The sequence below is a fragment of the Convolutriloba macropyga genome, chromosome 5 (genome assembly GCF_964194025.1).
Source record: "Convolutriloba macropyga chromosome 5, txConMacr16.3, whole genome shotgun sequence".
Classification (NCBI taxonomy): domain Eukaryota; kingdom Metazoa; phylum Xenacoelomorpha; order Acoela; family Convolutidae; genus Convolutriloba; species Convolutriloba macropyga.
In genome coordinates this window covers 23,198,350-23,218,128 of record NC_134472.1, presented here as the reverse complement: position 1 = coordinate 23,218,128, position 19,779 = coordinate 23,198,350, and the positions used below count along the sequence as shown (strand labels likewise).

The 19,779-nt window shown below is 35.9% G+C and overlaps 1 protein-coding gene across 1 annotated transcript in view; it reads right to left on the bottom strand.

Annotated features, from left to right (window-relative positions):
• Window positions 1–8,354: 8,354 nt before the first annotated feature.
• The window catches only part of LOC142339245 (T-complex protein 1 subunit theta-like), a 300,794-nt gene continuing 289,369 nt past the window's right edge, over window positions 8,355–19,779 (bottom strand). The window contains exons 9-12 of the mRNA XM_075389107.1: window positions 19,297–19,462; window positions 13,738–13,914; window positions 9,424–9,654; window positions 8,355–8,810 (exon numbers count right to left, since the gene is read on the bottom strand). Coding sequence (XP_075245222.1) covers window positions 8,742–8,810; window positions 9,424–9,654; window positions 13,738–13,914; window positions 19,297–19,462 — 643 coding nt within the window. The 3' untranslated portion in view covers window positions 8,355–8,741. The remainder of the gene's footprint in view (window positions 8,811–9,423; window positions 9,655–13,737; window positions 13,915–19,296; window positions 19,463–19,779) is intronic.

Here is a 19,779-nt window from a genome sequence, read left to right as displayed (position 1 = left end):
GTCATATTTACTCAGAACTTACATGTAAATGGTTCGTTAATAAAAGGCACCTAAAATTTACCCTGGATGAAGTCCTTGACCCAAGAGAATTATGGGTCTACAAAAGATTTCCACTACCTGCAATTTTAGGTAAATATGCCTGCAATTTCCTAGAATTTGCGGTTGTACTCTCCTAAAAAGCAAATGTTCTGCACGTAAAATTCTAGAATTTATCTAGAATTTTAAGCAATCAAAACTGCCTGCAGATAACTTTGTTTACCTAGAATAAATTTTTCACTTGTAAGTTCTAAGCAAATTTGAAATCATTTTATATTTACCGGAAATTTTCAGGAAAAATTTGGATTATAATCTGCTGTTGGATATGGAAAAAACCTGGTACGACCAGGTTATCGGTTTTGAATTACCCATTAAATGGTAATTTTAGCGTGAGTCTGGAGTTCGAGTTGCCGTTTGACATTTTCAATTATTCTAACGGCTCAAATACCGTCAATTGACGTCTTATTAACTCCAATTCACTCTAAGAGAAGAAGTTGCATCCATAGCAACATTTGACGCAACATTTGCATGCATAGCAACATATGACACATTTGCGGCAGAGAGAGAGAGAGAGAGAAAAGTCAAATTGGAGGCGCAGAAGGATTTTTATCAATTTGTTTTTAATAAGGAGTCTTTGAGTTCTGGTCAGACGGACTTCTGAGAGCACCAATTTTTGGTTTCAATTTTTGCGCCTTGTGCATATAAGTTTTCGTGTTTAAAACTGCAAATGATCTTCCATGCTCTTCCTTTCGAATGTTTTCATTTTCTAAGTACCAAAATCATGCTTTATGCTAATTGAAACACAGTTGCTCTCAAAATAGTGACAAAAAATTCCTAAAACAGCATTATATGGGTTCTTCTAATGGCATTGCTAATCACAATGTTGCAAAACTAAAAACTGTAAAAAAAAAATTAAAAATTAATGTCATCATGATCCCTTCCAATTATGATTACCTGTCTCGAGAAACTTTATCGCACGTTTATCGTATTTTCTTGAATCAGTTTTGAAAAATCTGACAATTACGTCGCCAATCCTGCAAATTCAGCGGTTTCCGCGTATGCAGACACGAGCGACGACATTTTGTCACCGTTTCTCGCATGGGAGAAAAATTGTTAAAATGTGGATAACAGTGACAAAAAAATTTGCGGAAAATCCTTACGAAATTCCGTCACTGAGCTCGTAAAAATCACGGTTCTTCATCATTTATGTCCGAAATTTGTGGGCAGGATTATTGTCATCAATGTCCGCAGCATTGATGCTCTTTCTATTTTATGCTTCACTCTGAATTCGGATTATTTTATAAATTACAAAACCAATGACAGAAATTTCTCAGCATTGTCCACATTTTACATTTAGATCAAAGCGTACAATAAGCTGCAATTAACACATCGCGATATTTACTTTATTATAGCTCATCTGACAGTGAATTATACTGTGGCAACCATTTTAAAGGTGTCAAACACTAATTGAAGCATCAAAAACTAGACTTCATTATAAATAGCGTCAGATTATTTCAATACCAATCACTCAGTGTTCTTTTTCTGTACAGATAAAAGTAGCCCTTTGATTATTTTAATAAAAACCCTCCGCGCTGCTTTTCTTTATTGATAAAAAACGCTTTTTTAATAATACCCAGAGTACTAATTTTCTTTGTAAAATTGGTCTTATGATTGTTTTAACAAAACTCCCTCAGTGCTGTTTCATTTTATAGGTAAAATTTGTCTTCTGATTACTTTTACTTTTAAACGCTCAGTGCTGTTTTTCTTTATAGATAAAAGACGCGGATATTAGTGACATTAAATTTGCGGACAAAAGTGACAAAGACACCAAAGACTGCGGAAATTACTGGCGTTCAAATCGCGGAAATTAGTTACCTTAGAGCGGATATTAGTGACGCAAATTTCCGGACAATAGCACCACAGATCTATCCGCCTTTCTCGCGTGTCATCAGATTCCGCAACCGCGGACATCAGTCGCAAATAATCCCAATTTTGAGAAAACTTGCAATGTATTAACTCACTGTCACTGTTGTCTGCCAAAGCCTATAACGCCTTATCTTAAAACATGGGTGAGCGGACAATGCGGACATTAGCAAGCGCAAATTTGTTTGCTCAAAATGTAGGATTTGTGACGTAATGATTTCAGAAATCCAATTTTTAAATGCATTTCAACTTGCCGTTTCAAATCTGAACCTACCTATGAAACCCTTACGATCGTTACTCAAAAAGACAATTTGCGTCATCTGTATGAACACAAATTCTTGCAATTTTATTTCAAGCAGTGGTTTGTCAAAAATTAAAGAGGACAGCGAACCGCTTCACATTAGCTAAGTGTTTTGTGACCGGAGCGGCGCGTATATCAATTTAAGATTTCTCCCGATCAGGTGTTGACTGACGGATCGATCGTACTTTTTAGCTACAACACATGATTGTAAACCAAAAATATTCCCTGTTCACTCAGGGCGTCAAAATACAAATATGAAAAACTAATGTTAAAAACAAGAGTAGAAAGTTTGTTTCCTTTCCATCACCCGACTAGGAAATAATTCGAGGACAAAAAAACAGCCAAGTGATTAAACGAGCTCTCCAACTTCTTTTCTCGGCTCGTAAAATACGAAAACGTACCACCACACTGCTTTATTTTAGAAAAAAGCCAGCATTTTTTTTTGAAAATGAATGGAAATTTTGCGTGCCAACCGAAAAAAGAACCGCTATGGTGATCGTGCCTGATGAATATCGCCATTACTTCAAAAACATTATATAACTAACTTCTCTATTTAAAAAACTTGATTTTTCATGGTTGGTTTTAAAACACCTATGTACTTAGCACTCACTTCTTATGCTACAAGTAATACTAACTGAATCAGAATACGTTATCATAAGGAAACGAGGTTCAATATGGCAAAACAGTAAATTCGCAATTCAATTTCAAAGATGTCATCAAGAGTCTTCTCTATAATTATAATAGAACGGTTTGTAATCATATTTCGCAATCCTATTGGGACTCAATGGAGTCTCGGGAAGTTCTGTCAATTTCTCATAATTTGGTGACAATTCTTTCAGCTGTTTATCCTCCGTAAAAAATGTATACACTCCATTTTCGTTCAGCATTCCACCGAGGAACTCCGCCTCCGTTTCCGGGATATTATCTCCATCGATGATTAATGGTTTTATAGAGACTGCATGCTTCACCTGCCACAGGAGTTTGTTCACAGAGGGAATGTTGAGAAGGATCTTCATCTTTCCAGGCGGTCCAAGGAGATCCAGTTCATGTAAGATCCGCCGTTCTTGCCAAATCACTGAAACAGTAGTGTCGATAAAACTTATGGCTCTATTACTTTGGACCACGTCAAGGTTGTTTATAACTCTTCAAACAATGTGTCGTTATTTAGCATGCTACTGCGTAAAATTATGTAGGTGGAGGGGGGGTTGACTATACCTAGATATTCTAGATATTGGCAACTCAATCTTCTCCTTCACTACGGAAAGGTATATCAAGTCTCATTCTTTTTCAAACTTTTTAACGTTCAGGTCACACTGCCCCAACGTTGATAAAACTAAGACGAGCTAACCACGAGAGCTATGGAAATGTCCGCATATATCCTCTATTGCATACCATACCTCAATCATAAACTTTGTCTCGTATCAAATAACAATAACGCATACCCATTTGGGACAGGATAATATACTCCCTGTCAGATCTGTCTGCATCAACCAATTTTCTGCACCTCCGAGCTAAATTGATTCTAAAAATTGTTGCAATAAAAAGTGGTTGTTTTTATCTTTTTCTATTACACACTTGTGAAGGGTCCGTGGCCCAATAGCAACCTCTCTGTAGTCCTGGACAAATTTTTTCCAAATGAGTTCTCCTGGCTTTTGAATGTTATTGACAACAGAAAAAAAAATAATTTGATCATTAATTGATAAGACCCAGAAGATGTATCTGTGAAACCCCTTTTCTCTACGAACAACATCTAACTTACCATTTTCTTTCAGCCTTGTGACTAGGTGCATTTTGTGAGGTGCCTCCTTTGTTGTCCCATCAACTAAGTCTCTTAGATACTCGGGCACCTCTTTCGGAAGCTCTACTGCATACTTGTGCTTCGTTATTAAAATTTTGGCACCCGCTCTTCGGGGTCGTTTGGGTACATGGCCAAAACGGACCCAATTCCTTGTTCCTGCAACCACAGGAGAAAGAATCGATTCAAATAAATTCATGATTACGTAATCAAAAACATATTTAACCTGAAACAATTAAAAGTTGCACAAAATAATAATTGATACATTAGAAATTACTAAAATCACAGAGCTAGCTAACTCGCCCAGAAACTCGATCATGATAACCAGCAAAAGCCGAATTTTAAGAAACATCTCATCTAATTATGAATAATTATACAAAAACGTTCCCCAAAACGTAACAGATAAATGACTTGCTTCATATTCGTTAATTTATGACTTTTGTAGAAATTAGGTTCACAGTTTAAAACTCGCTTGAATAGATATTGGTAGGTATTTTTGATCCTGCTTCTAAATTGGAGGATGAAAAAATGGATTGACTGAAAATATCTGCACCTTCGAAACAAGTTTTTGATTCACGGGGTAAGATAGGGGCACTATATTAGCTAAAGCTAACGTGGCTCCTAAAAATGATAAAACGAATAGAAATCGAAATCCTTCAAGAAATAATCATGTTGTCTAAAGAATTCAAACTTACTTGAATCATCTCGTTGAAATCGAATCAAAGTTGAAAATTTTTGCCATCCAAATTTTTTTCCAATTAAAGCTTGATATCCTCACCTTTTAACCTGAGATTGAGTAGACATTTGTGAAAAATTCAGATTAATTATCTCAACATTAAGTTTTATGAACATGGGAGCAAAAAGGTGCTCCAATCTAGTTCTCGCATGATTGAACATTACCCAAAAATAACAAAAATAAAGCGACTATCGTCGGATGAATTGCCCTCGAACAACAGCCGGGTGGCAAATTAATTAAGGCTTTAGCTTAGAAATTTTTAGGGGTGCAAAAACTCGGACCTCATAGGGGTGCAAAACCGCGACCGCCATGATAGCTGTCTGATATCTTAACCACTAAGCTAAACTTTGATGCTCAAACGCTAAAAATTGCTGTTATTTCAGCAACAAACAATGAGAGAAGTTGAGACCACACAAAAAAGAACTAAAATGTGAAAGTCACTCAAAACGTCAAGATTGTTCAAGAACAAAAGCGTTTAAAATAATTGCTTCAAACTTTGTTCGAGAGCAATTAAACACGAATTTCCAGAACACAAAAGGCAAAAATTACACAAAAGGGTTTGATATGATGCTATAAGAGCTATTAGGGACCAGTAGATGATCTGAATAGATCATACCAATTTTCCCTCAATTTTGGCTTGATCTTTAGAAGCTTAAAACCACCAACTGAGCTTTGTTTCTCACAAATCTCAATTACCCAAATACTCGCGCAATCCTCAAGCAACCTGAACCAAAAAAAACTCAGACAAAAGTCAAATCAACAAGACGCAAAATGAGTAAGCGAAAAGCGCATGAAAAAGATGAGCAGGATAAAGAAAAATGGAAACAAAAACTTGGTTTGAAACCAAATAATACAGCCAGAAGAAGCCTAATCAAAGCAGCGAAATATACTTCTTAGACCTTTTTTCAAAAGTGGCCAATGACATCTTGGTTCCATTACAATTCGAATTGCTTGAAATGCAAAAAAAACCTACGGTAAGATCAACAATAGCGTCAGCTACAACCGCCCTGTTTTCAAACACACCAAAGAGAACCGAAAAAAAACTACAAAAACTTGGCAGTCGGATACAAATTTGACAGTTCATATCAATAGCAATCTTTAGCTGAACTCATAGACTTCAGTTCTTTGAGTTGAGCTTTTGTAGTCCACGTTCTTCGATTTTTAGCGAATTATCTAAATTTTCTGAGAACAATTTTGTTGATAGTAAGCCACAAAGATCACTAAAAAGATGCCTTGACAGCGCAATTACATCAAAACAAAGACAACTGCTGCTATCCAGAAAGTCAACCTCATCTGAATAAAGTTGGGCGACAAACAACTGGTTTGGTACTGACTTTGGTTGAAGCCAGCTTACTGTCGATAACAAACTGACAAAGATACGTGCACAGCAAAGTGAGACGACAGAAAATGTGGAGGTAGGGGACGAGGGTCTAAAATTTCCAAAACTTCCGTTTAACGCATGCATTACGAAGCCTTAGCATTTTTGGTGTACCGTACACTTAGAGACTGGAACAAATCTAAGAAAATTGCACAGCAAGTTAATTCATTCTCGTTACTCAAGCTTCTCTAGTTTCAGAGAGCCAAATCTCAAAACCGTCCGAGATGTCTAAAAACCGTCTTAAAAAATATCTCAAAAACCCGCTAGGGCTCAAGCAATTGGTCTGAGGGCTTTCAAAAGCAAGAATTAGACCAAATTAAATCATTTCAGCAGATTGTGAGTCTACTCCCATACTTCATACGAATCTAAAACACATGATTAAAAATGATGCTTTAGAGAGCACTTATAGCTCCAAAATATTATGCCAAATATAGCTCTTCTCAAGACCAAAATAGCTCCTTACGGTTTGAAAAAGTAGCCATATAACTATACGTAAAACATCTCTGCCAGAATGGACAAGAGAATATTATATCACTCCCACAAAAGCACAATGACTGTCATCACAAAAAATCCTCTCAAACGAAAGGCTTGTGTCGTGGCACCGGCTTGTCTGGTCAACTCGCTCAATCTGAGGGAGGCTAGTGTCAGAAAGTTAGCGGGACACAAGTTGGGGTTAAAAAATTCCTTGTGTCTCCAAAACTATCATTATTGTCCTTTACCCTAAATTATGCTGACACAGCAGCTTGGGTTTGACGTAAACAACGAGCGTCCAGGGTTCAAAAAATAGTTAAGACGAGAACACCTGTGGGCAGCTCAACCTCTGGGCACCTGAGTCAATTTTATTGCAATTCTTTACCGAAAATGAAAAGTGAGACGTACAAAAGCGATGAAAATATGAACATAGCCGGCAGATTGCCGGAATAGCTGCGGAAGAAAAGACCTGCGTGCCATATAATAGAGATAGAAACAGATACAGATCTAAATTGAAAAAAAAATCGACGCTGCTCAAAAAACTAAGTAAAAAACATTCAGCGATAAATAAAGTTTGTTAAAATTCATTCCGCAGAAGCCTCTTATGAGGGACCTTTACTGCACAAATGAGTTCCTGTGACCTTAAACAAATTCAAACTAAACTTAAGTTTTAAAGTGCAGAAGTCATTTTATTGAGTGAGGTAAGTCACGTATGATCAAAATCTAATCACGCAATTAACCTAAAAACTTTTGCTAAAGCGAGTAAGAAATGACGCCATGCGCGCAAATGCCGTTAGTGAGAGAAAGAAGTCATTCAGAAAATGACTTTTTCAGCTTTGCTGCGTGAACAAATGTAAAACGAAAAAAGAGCGTCAGACGACGAAACAAAAAACCAAGAGCACCGCAAGATAGCTTCACTCAGCTTTCAGCTTCGCAGCTATAAAAATATTAATGACCTCCTTAGTTACCTTCCCAAATCTAAGTTCTTTGCCTTTCATGGTTTCCTTATCGCATTAACAAAACCTCTTTACAAAACATAACAGACTAAACGTCGGAAGAATTGTTCTCGAACGACCGGTGGGAGCTCTAATCAATTGCAGCCTGCTTCAGTCGTGGGGGGGGGGGTGTAATTAGGACTACGAATTTCAATAGTGGGCTTCAAATAACCACATTAGAGGTTAACATATACCACTAAATTGCCGCCAATCGAGTTCAGCTGCTTGATATTGTGATTGAGAGAGAATTTTAGATCACGCAAAACTCAAAAAGTCAAGGGCGTAAAAGACTCAAAAAGTCAAAACGGTCAAGCAAAAATTTTACATAAAGAAGGCACGCACGTATGCAATATTTGTTTCTCTACAAGACTAATTAGTGACAAAAAAGGTGTTTGGCCCATTATTTTTTTCCTTATTATCTGAATAAGTTAAAACACAAAACCCTAGTCCCCTTCGGTTCTTGTACGCAACACTCGGCCCAAAGCTCCAAAAGCCCTTAGTCCATCGGCTGACTAAGATTTATGTTCTAACATATAATTAAAGAGTAGCGAAGCTCCAAGACAGTTGTACAGTAAATTAATGCCCTCGGGCCTTCTCCGTTTATTTCATTTCTGAGAACGAAAATTCAAATCAGTCATACAAAAACCGCTCAAGCGAAAAATTGCCTAACAACGACCAACAGGACCTAAATATTGCTACAAAATTTGAGCAAATGAAAACACTGCGTCATTTTTGTTCAATTATACAATTTAATATGGCAAACAAATCTGTTTTGTGACAATTATAAACAACTCAAAGAACATTATCATCATCATTACATTTTTCCATTCTTATCCATATCTAATCACTTTATCAGCATCACTTCAAACAGTAACTTTTGTACAAAAAGATCTTAATTATTGCAACAAAGCATGAGCAGTGAAATCGAAGTAAAATGATTCAATCATTATGACGATGCTTGAATATCCTCAGATCAAATTCATCCATGCAGATGAAAACCTTCTTGCCGCTATCAATCGAACCTTCTTCATTAGCGCAAGAATAATGATTGTATATTTGTAGCTGTAGTTGTTCAGTTATTGTGACGAAGGTATTGTTCTGTTTGATCAATCATCGTCATTGTCACCCTGGGGTCCTTTAGCCTTCGGTCCTCCGGCAGGTTTTGCCATAATGATCTAATGCAAATAAATTTTAAAAGTCAACTTTTTCGACGGTTCAGTACATCATGTGTGCATATTTGACAAATGAAATAACATAATCGAAATCGACTAACGTCGGGCGAACTGCGTCAAGTGTTGAGGGGGGGGGATTCAAGGCGAGCTGGACGAGGGGGTTCAAATGGAAAGCTGGAGGAGGATGGACGAGGGGTGTATGTATTGGAGTTGACTGAGGGGGGGGGGGGGTCAAAGATTAAGAACCGCCCTTCAAACCATGAAATTGACTTTAAAAACAGTTCTGGTGAATCGAATATTTAGAGACTAGTAGGGCTCTAAGAGAGCTGCTCAGCCACTTAATGCCCTCCGGGTGCTACCTGTTTATCCGTTTTTTGAGAACAAAAAGTCAAGGGAGACAGACGAAAAATCGATCAGGGAAAAATGGCATAAAAAAGACCAACAGGACTAATATAACCGCTACAAACTTTGTTTGAGAGCAATTAACTAAAAATTTGTAACAAATCCATTTTTGCACCAACATCGTCCAGTTGTACAAATTGCCAATAAAGCCATAGTTCCACGAATATAAATAAAACACTTCAAATAAAATTCTACATCAATCTGTAAAACGAACCTGGTCAACTTGGAGAACAGTGCATGCCGCTTTAGTGGCAAACTTGAGTGCCCACCACTTCACATAGTAGGAGTCCCGAATGGGTGCCAAGGATGAGACTGAATCCCCACCAGAGGGCGCACTTGGCTTGTTCGTGTCAGTCACACTAGGCAATTCACTCTCAATGTCAACTCCCGTGGAGAATCCACCTGCCTGGTGTGCTGCATATAGTTGGGACAGCACCTCCGCCGACTTAAAACAATACATTTAATCAACACCTGTTGCGATAATAGCAGTTGAAGCACTAAGTAAACAGTGGCGATAAACGAGTGGGATAAACTCGTAGTCTAATGATGGAAACCGTTTGATAAACTTGGGTGGTGTTGTGTGGGTGTGTGTGTGGTGTGTGTTTGTGGTGTGTGTGCGTGCTTGTGCGGGTGTGTGTTTTTGTTTGTGTGTGTCTAAGTATGTGTGTGTGTGCCTGTGTGTGTGTGTGGTGTGTGTGTGATGAGTGTGTGATGTGTGTGTGCGCGCGTGTGTGTGTTTGTGAGTGTGCGTGCGTATGTGAGTGCGTGCGTGTGTGTGAGTCTGTATGTGTTTGCACGCGCGCGTGTGCGTGTGTGCAAGTGTGCGTGTGCGCGCGTGTGTATATGTGTGTGCGGGTGTGTGTTTGGGGTGTGTGTGTTTGTGCGTGTGTTTGTGTGTGTAAGTGTGTGTGTGCGTGCGTTCGTGTGCGGGTGTGTGTGTGTGTGTTTAAGTGTGTGTGGGTGTGTGTGTGCGCGTGTGCGTACTTGTGTGCGTGCGTGTGTGTGTGTGTGTGTGTGGAAGGGGGCATGAGGACAAAACAAAGAACATATCCGAAGAAATATCACTTACTTTTGAAAATGTAATTTCTCCACAAAAAACAAAAATGAAAAACCAATAAAAACTAAGTTCAATTTTGAAAAGATTGCAACAGGTGTTGATTAAAAAAATTACCACACGGTTGTTATCGCCCTCGAAGTTTGCCTCGGAGTTTGATGAATTCTCGGTGGCGATAAAAACCGTGTGGTAATATTCATTAATCAACACCTTTTGCAATAATAGCAGTTGAATAAACTGCCAGTGTAATAATAATTAAATGCCCGATCGACACTGGAAAAACACTTCAGCATTAGACTACGAGTTTATCACACTCTTTTATCGCCACTATTACAAAGTAAACAGTGGCAATAAAAGAGTGCTGATAAACTCGTAGTCTAATGATGGAAACAGTTTGATGAACTTGTAGTCTAAAAAATCTTGGGCGGTGCGTGGTGTGTGTATTTGTGTTTAAGTGAGTGTGTGTGCGTGTGTGTGTGTCTCTATGTGTGTTTGTATGTGTGTGTGTGTGGGGGGGGCATGAGGACAAAACGAAGAACAGATCCATAGAAATATCACTTACCTTTGAAAATGTAATTTATCCACAAAAAAATGAAAGCAATAAAACTGTGTTCAATTTTGAAATGATCGCAACAGTTGTTCATTAAAAAAATTACCACACGGTTGTTATCGCCCTCGAAGTTATGATAACACCTCGGCTTCGCCTCGGAGTTCGATAACTTCTCGGTGGCGATAACAACCGTGTGGTCATTCATTAACAACTGGGTTCAGAAGAACGCTTAAAGCGAACGCAAAAGCAAAATAAATACAACAATGCAAACGGACCAGAAAACCTTGTATCAACATAATTAGGAGAGGTCATGATTATAAATCAGTTGATTAAACTAACGTATGACACAACTAAACTCCCTATGACAAAATTTATCGCAAATTTGGGTGCTCCATTGCCTTGAAAAATCTGAATTGATAACTATTGATCACTTATTGATCACACAATAACCGGACGTCAAATAACCGCGATCACGTCGATAATAACCGGACAAATTATTCAGTAGAAAGTGGCAAATAATACCCCTCACTTCACTACATTAAATTTACGGTACTAGCCGTTTTACTACTGGGTTTACTTTTCTTTTTGAAAATTTCCACAGAAAACCATAAATCAAACTGTACTTCAATCCACACATACTTCAATAACCTCTTCATTCCGAAATGCACTGTGCCAAGCGAAAAAAAACATAGCCATCAGATTAACGGAAAATGACCTCGATAGACGCCTGTGGCCTTTTATGAATTGAAACAACTCAAGAAACAAGATAGACATTTGACCACCAGTCCTTTAATATGACATTAGTTTTTTGGTTAGATTCGGACTGTCATTTGCGCTCTATAAGGAAAAAACACAAATGGAGCTTTTTCAAAATTAATATTTGAAATCAAAAACCCAAGAGACTTATACTCCAGAATTAGGGCATATACATTTGGCACTACTTAGATGCACACTATTGACCTTTCTCTAGTAAATGTTCATAAAAGTTAAAGTTCATTAAGCGAGTTTAGAAGCCATTTTTTGAGTCAAGCAATTCATACAATTGGCCTAAAATCAGAACAAATGACGTCACGCATGCCAATTTTACCACAAAGCAGTAGAAATCAAAAAATGAAAAAGTCAATTCTAGGAAGTCGCAAGAATAATCGATGGAGACGAATTAAAAAAACCTAGCAGGACAAGTCCTGAAATACAATATAAAGTTTTAAATGAAAAACTTAAAACTACTCTACCTGACCAGCAGATCAATTGAACAATGCCAGCCAAAACACAAACAAAACCATTTCAAAATGTTGAGAAACAAACAATCAAACTAAACAAAAATATACTCATTGCTCAAGCTCTTCAAGCTTTTACCAAGTCAAAATTTGATGCCTCTAAATATATCTATTTCAAAAATATCTTCAAGACCAATTTTTATCTGTGAAATCGGTACAGTATTATATCTGCAAGACCTGAAGAAAACTCATTGGCCCTTGAAGATCGATTAACTCAGAAAATGACAGAAAAAAATTTAAAAAAAAAACATGAAATCAATTGCATTTTTTAAAATAAAATTTTGCTAAAAATCGTGATGTTAATATCTTCACAATCACTTCTGTGTCTCTAGAGGCTATCCAGTAACCCAATTCCAAGCATTAAAAAATTCATTGGCTCAAAGATCGATAGACAATAATTTTTAGAAAAATCAAAAAAGAGAAAATCGTTCTATTAAAAAGTTGAAAACCATTCCATTGCACCTAGCAACTCGAAAAAAAGATTTTTGTACAAAAACATTTTTTAAGTCAGATTTATTTTGATTGCATTTCGTAGTTGAACATAACTCTGTTTCTTAGAGAGAGGCTACAGGGGCTACTATCAATACCAATAAGCATGAGATGGTAACTAAGACTTATAGGAACAACGTTCAAATAGCGGGCATCTAAAATTGGGCTTTATGAGTTTATCCCGTTTCTATTTCTGACTTCATTTTTTATTCTGACTCTATTCATTTTGAATTGCTTTGCTGAGCAACTGATGTTCAAATTCACTTTTAGCAGAATGAGAAAAGAGATAAACTAGCCTAGAGAAGTCAAAAAAAATTCACACAAAATGATGAAAAAGCGGCAAAATGGTAAAGCGAAAAAAAGTTCGACGAAGTAAAAAAAGGAGCGCAATAATAGCCAGCTGAGAAGATGAGGGCGGCTATTAACAATAAAAGACAAATGTTCTCGAAGAACTTGAAATTGCAAATTTTATTCAAAAAATATCTTAAATTCGATAAATTGTTGAAAATAATTTCATTGACACTAACAACCATACAGTAGCTTTTTCCAGACCTGGGAATAGGATTTCTGGCACTTTAGAATGGACAAATATCAAAAAATGAGAGAAAACTTTCAAAAAAATGAATATTTTATCCAAAAGAATGTTAAAATTCGAGACATTAAAATGTTGAAAACCATTCAATTGTTACGAGAAACTATGCATTGCGCTATTATCAGTTTTTAAGGGAAATTCCCTGGCCCCTGTGGCTGGAAAAACTAAAAAAAAAATGACAAAAATTTTTCAAAAAACACAAATTACTCTCGAAAATTACAAAAATTAGAACAATTTTGCGTGTTTGTAGTACCAAAACATAGAGCTCATAAAATAGTCATTATGTAATTTTGTCTCGCAAAAGACCTTCATCAATTTTTAAAAACTTCAACCTAACACTAATCAAACAAAATCACAAAAAATCGACTGTTTATCCCTTTTTGAAAGATCAAAGTCATTGAAAAATGTGTGAAAACATCTTTAAAAAAACAGCGCGTCAATACAATCCAAATTCTTTGGATTGCAAAAAAAACCACGATGTCACCAATAATGGTTGCTATCGCTTCGCGGCTATTAATGAACTATTTTTTCTCGGAAGTACTTAATAGGTAATTAACGGTACTCACTTTCACGCCACAATTCTCAGCGAGAGCTTTGGGTACAGCCTCAAGAGCATCTGCAAACTTCTTGATTGAGTATTGCTCCATACCAGGACAGGTCTCCGCGTGTTTCTGCAGCTTCAATGCAAGACTGATCTCAGCAGCACCCGCCCCAGGAACAGAAGACGCGTCACGAGTCAGGGCCTGAAATTCATAAGATAGTCAATTTCTCGATCGGAACTACCTCTTTTAACTCCAATAACAATAGCTTCAGTTCCATAAGCCTGTCTGAATAAGCTACAGCGTAACCAAAATAAACCAAAAAAGAATGTCCAACAAATATCCATACAAACAAAAATTTTGTCGTATCATGCTGGAAGCACAACACCTTGTAAAAAGCATAAACTTTTCGATCAGGCAGAAAAACAATAAATTAAAAAACAAAAGGATAGCTAACTGGGAAAAAAGAAAACTTCCAGCATTGACATAATTGGAGCACGCAAAAAGAAACATTTAGGACGCCATTCAGAAACCATACAAAAATGACAAACAATTATATCTTTAAACGAAAAATCAATCCCTGTGAAATCTCTAAATCGCAAATTTCTCATTATTGAAAACATATCTAGCTTAACGTAGAAAAAAACCATAAATTTACACAGGGACAAAACTGAAAAACAGACTGGTCGAACAATTCTCAAGAAAACTAAACTTAAAGATTCAGAACTCTGCAACTTACTCAATGATTAAAAGATACATTGGGTAAAATATTATATTGCAAGATATATTCTTAGAAAAGGAACAACTTCAACAAAATGAAAAAAAAACTTTTAGAAGCTCAACAAATAGTCGGTTTCCACATCACATCCTTTACCCAAATATCGAAGTTATCTTTGAGAGAACAGGCGTATTCCGTTATAAAAGTAAAATTTATCAGTAAAAAGAAAATGCCAACAGAACAAAAAATAAAAATATATATTTTTTACTAAAACCTGGCCCGCCTTTTTGAAACAAAAGAATCTGTATTTTCAACCTCAATATCTAGATATCTCAATAAAATTTCCTACAAACTCAAAATTCTATAATGCATTGAAATCAAATTAAAAAGGCAAACTAAAATCTGCAAAACGAATCCAGAAAAAAGGCTAAAATCAGTAAAATTGAAGAGTTGAAAAACAAAAAGCAAAAATAAAACCAAAAAATTAGGATCACGTTAATACTCATATTAGATAATTGCTAGAAAAAATTGAAGCCGGATAATAGAATGTCGCACATTCTAAAGAAGAAAGGTATTCAATATTCAACATCAGTTGATCACTACGCTTATTCATCTATCTTCCTTTCAAAACAAAACAATGAGAACAAAATTTGAAGACAAAAAAACTCGAAAAACTTTTTCAAAAGTGTCATTTTGTATTGAAACTGAAAAACTAATTGAATTTCAAACACTTAATGCAAAAAATATTTCATTTTGATTTAAACAAAATTTAAAGCTGACTAAGCAGAAAAAAGACTCATTCTATTAAATCAAACCAAACTCGACAGTGAAAGAAAAAATGAACGCAAAATTGAATAAAATTCCCTAAAATAGGTTTTGCATAAGTCAAAGAGCACATCAAATTGGAAACTGAAGAAGCAACACCTGGGTGTTGAAAAATCATTACCATACACACTGATTTTAAAAAATTACGCTAAAAGAGCCAAAAAAACATTATGGAAAAAGGCAAATCAACAGATAAATTAAGAAACTGACAGTAATTCTGCTCTCAAAATACATTACTGCAATCTCACAATCACGGTATACCCGTGTTTCGGAGCGTTGTACTGTGTTCATTTTTGCTTTCAAATTGAAAACACATCTAGCTTAACGTAGAAAAAACCATGAATTTACACAGTGACAAAATTGATAAAAAAAATTGGTCGAACAATTCTCAAGAAAAACAATCTTACAGATTCCGAATTCTGCAACTTACTCAGTGATTAAAATTGATACATTGGGTAATATATTATATTGCTAAATATATTCTTAGAAAAGAAACAAAATGAAAAAAAAAACTTTTAGAAACTCGAACAAAAAGCCGGTTTCCACGTCACATCCTTTACCCAAATACCGAAGTTATCTTTGAGAGAACAGACGTATTCCGTTATAAAATTTAAATTTATCAGTAAAAAGAAAAAGCCAACAGAAAGAAAACCTAAAAAAAATATTTTTTCCTAAAACCTGGACCGCATTTTTGAAACAAAAGAATCTGTATTTTCAACCTCAATATCTAGATATCTCAATAATATTTCTTACAAACTCATAACTCTATAATGCTTTGTAATCATATTTAAAACGGCAAACGAAAAACTGCACAAGAAATCCAGTAGAAAAGGCTTAAATCGGTAAGTTTGAAGAATCGAAAAACAAAAATAAGACTATAAAATTTAAGATCACGGCAAAGCTCATAATAGATAATTGCTAGAAAAAATTGAAACCGGATAATAGAATGTCACACATTCTAAAAAATAAAGGTGTTCAATATTCAACATCAGTTGATCACTAAGCTTATTCATCCATCTTCCTTTCAAAACAAAACAATGAGAACAAAATTGGAAGACAAAAAAAATCGAAAGTGTCAAAAGGGTCATTCTTTAATGAAATCGAAAAAAAATCATTGGTTTTCAAACATTTATTGCAAAAATGATTTCATTTTGATTTAAAGCAGGAAAAAGACTCATTCTAATAAGTCAAACCAAACTCGAAAGTGAAAGCAAAAATGAACGCAAAATTGGACCAAAATTCCAAAAAATAAGTTTCGCAAAAGTCAAAGAGCACATCACATTGGAAACTGAAAAAGCAACGCCTGCGTGTTGAAAATACCATTACCATACACACTGATTAAAAAATTACGGTAAAAGAGCCAAAAAATACAAGTTATTGAAAACATTCAAAAAATAAACAGAAAAATTAAGAAACTGAGAGTAATTTTGCTTTCAAAATACATTCTGGGCTCTAACAATCACGGTATACCCGTATTGCGGAGCATTAGATATTAGTGCAGCTTTGATTTAAAAAAAATTGCAAAAACTAACTACAAGCAAAGAAATCGACGAAAACCGATTAAAAACGGTTAGCTGTATGCACAATTGTGTCAAAAAAAATTTCAGAGTCAGAAAGTCATTGGTTCAATGCAACTCCCGAACTAGAAACATCTCATAGCAAAAATTAGTTCAAACGACAGTGTCAAGCCCCTATTTCGTGCCTCATAGATACGGGATGTTCCTTTAAATATCCAAATATAGTGCTATAATTTAGTTCATAACCAGATAGATCTCAAGGCAATATCTAGCCAGCAATTCCATCTAGCCCTGTAATCCCTTATTTGTTTGTTTACCAAAAACAACCACAGATTGACAAATAACAGATAAAAAAATTAAGTACCTAAAAGTCTCAACATTTACCTTTTAAGTTCCCTGAAGATAAATTTGTATAATTGGTAAATAACTTCATGAAAATAAGTACTTGGAAATTATTCTGATTAGGTAATTATTATGATATAGCAGGTGCTAATACGGAAGGTGTATATGTACCTAACAAACATCAAGAGACGTACAAAAGCCGGAAATTGCCAAACTTGAATATCAGTAAATATTTGCGAAGGACCGATACAACTAGAGGTACAACTCTGCGGAATCCACGATCACCAGAACACCGGAGAACCAGTCTGACAATCACTTGATTACAATCTCTCGAAACACCGGAGAACCCGTCTGACAATCAGTTGATTACAATCTCTCGAAACATCACTAAAACCTGTAAAACTTCTTATTGATTATTGTTGATTAATTCTCGTTAAAATATTTAAAGATTAAACTGGAAAATCTAACTAAAAATGTAACTAATAACAGGCTTCCATAGGGCTAAATAACACCGTGAAAAACTATTAAAGTACAAGGCAACTAGTGGACATATCACGCATCTGAACCGCTCAATAAAAGGCTATTACTAGCTAACTTTATTCAAACTATATCCGCTAAAAATCGCACTATGAAACATCCATAAAAAGTCCTTGTACTATAGCAATTACTCAGGTTACTTACTCCGATTATTGATCTCTAATACACCCGGATAATTACTCTAAAAGTTAGTACGTAACATGATGACAGGAGTTATTAACTGTTTCCCAGTTTAACGGACCGAAATTCCGATTAATTGATTGATAAATTTCACTGTTTCTTCATTCATTTGATTCTTTTCTTCATTTCCTTCACTTCATTACCTAAAGAATCTTCAGCCAGCATCCAACCACCACTTCCGAGCAAGACAATAATGCAGAACGCAGTAACAAATGAAAGAATGGGTGGAAACTGTGTTTGTGTCTTTGTGAACTAATTGTAACAACAATTCAAAAGTGCTTGAGTGGACAACAATCGATCCAAACTCAACCACAGCCGCCACAACAGACAAAAACAACAACACAGGGTATTTACAAACGCGGATAATGTGGGTAAAAGAATTTGTAAAACTACTTTCTGGTGCTTTATTTATGTCAGTTTTAATAAAGAACACTTCTCCCCGCTATTAAAAATTGTCGTGCTTCCCCAATTTTGTTCAACATATTGACGGAAATAAGATTAACAATAGAGCTAAATAACACTGTGAAAAACTATTAAAATACAATGCAACTAGTGGATATAACACGCATCTGAACCGCTCAATAAAAAGCTATTACTAGCCAACTTTAGTTCAAATTATATCCCCTAAAAATTGCACCATGAAACGTCCATAATAAGTCCTTGTACTATGGCAATTACTCAAGTTAATTACTACAATTATTGATCTCTAAAACACCGAGATAATAACACTAAAAAAATAGTGCTTTTGCGTTTAGGTCACAACGGCGCCTGAACACAACCGATCTTAGTACTTCCGGTAAAAAACCTCAAGAAAACCAATACTCTTCGAGTCGTAAAAAACCAAGAGAAGGCCAATAATAGCTATCGCTTTGCAGCTATTAAAAAGCACGACCTGCAAAATGACGTTTTTTGCTCTACGATGCCTAAAACGAAAAGTGAAAACTTGACTGAACTTGGACAAATAAAATAACATTGGAATAGCAAACAATTGTCATTCCACGGCAGTTCGGATCAAATTAAATGCAGCTCTTATCATAAATGAATCAACAGTGATGTACAAACACCCAATCGGGCGACTTAATCAAGTTAATATTTTGGGATCTTTTCTGCCCCTCAGCTTAATGGGCGTATATTATTTGCAATAGATCTTTTGTGCCCCTCAGCTTAATGGGCGTATATTATTTGCACTGCATCCCATCCCCAGACGCACGTGCCATACTTTTACATAATGATTTACTATGTAATGGCACGTGCTCGGTACCTGGGGGCGCATAACTTACTGGGGGGCACAAACGGAGTCGTTGTTAGTTTATGCCCCCAATTAAAAATTATGTGTTATTATATATCACTTTGCGCCTGGGGCGTAAAAATTATATACCCACTAAACTGCTGGGGGGAGACAGAATAGATCCCAAAAAGTTGAATAATGTATGCACTGTTTGTATTTTGTGTGAATAACTGAATGACCTTGAATGTGTTGACACCGTCATCGATGGCTCTTTCCACATCGTCCATGAGACTGTCTGTGGATCCCCGGATGATGATGGTGGCAATCTTGCTGTCCTCGTCTGTCTGTTTCATCACCACACAGTTTGTCTCTCCTATCTCCGTTAGATAGCAGCTGTTGATGAAACTAAAACACAACACACTTACTCTACGTAAAATGTTATTAAAAACTGCAAATTCCGTCTATGATTCGATTACAAGTTAGCGCGACATGGTCAAATGAACTGCTTTTCCATATAAAACTTGGTCAATATACTTTGTTACATAAATGGTAACTTAAGCATAGTGTTTCTGACCATTTTAACCAAAGGGTAAAATACTGTATTTTAAACATAGCGTATTCTGTTCTGGCAACATTGTCCGCATAGTGAACAAGGCATTAATTCCGGAGCAACTTAATAAAAACCCTTTGAACAAATACCTGGGAGTATTTTAATAAAGTTG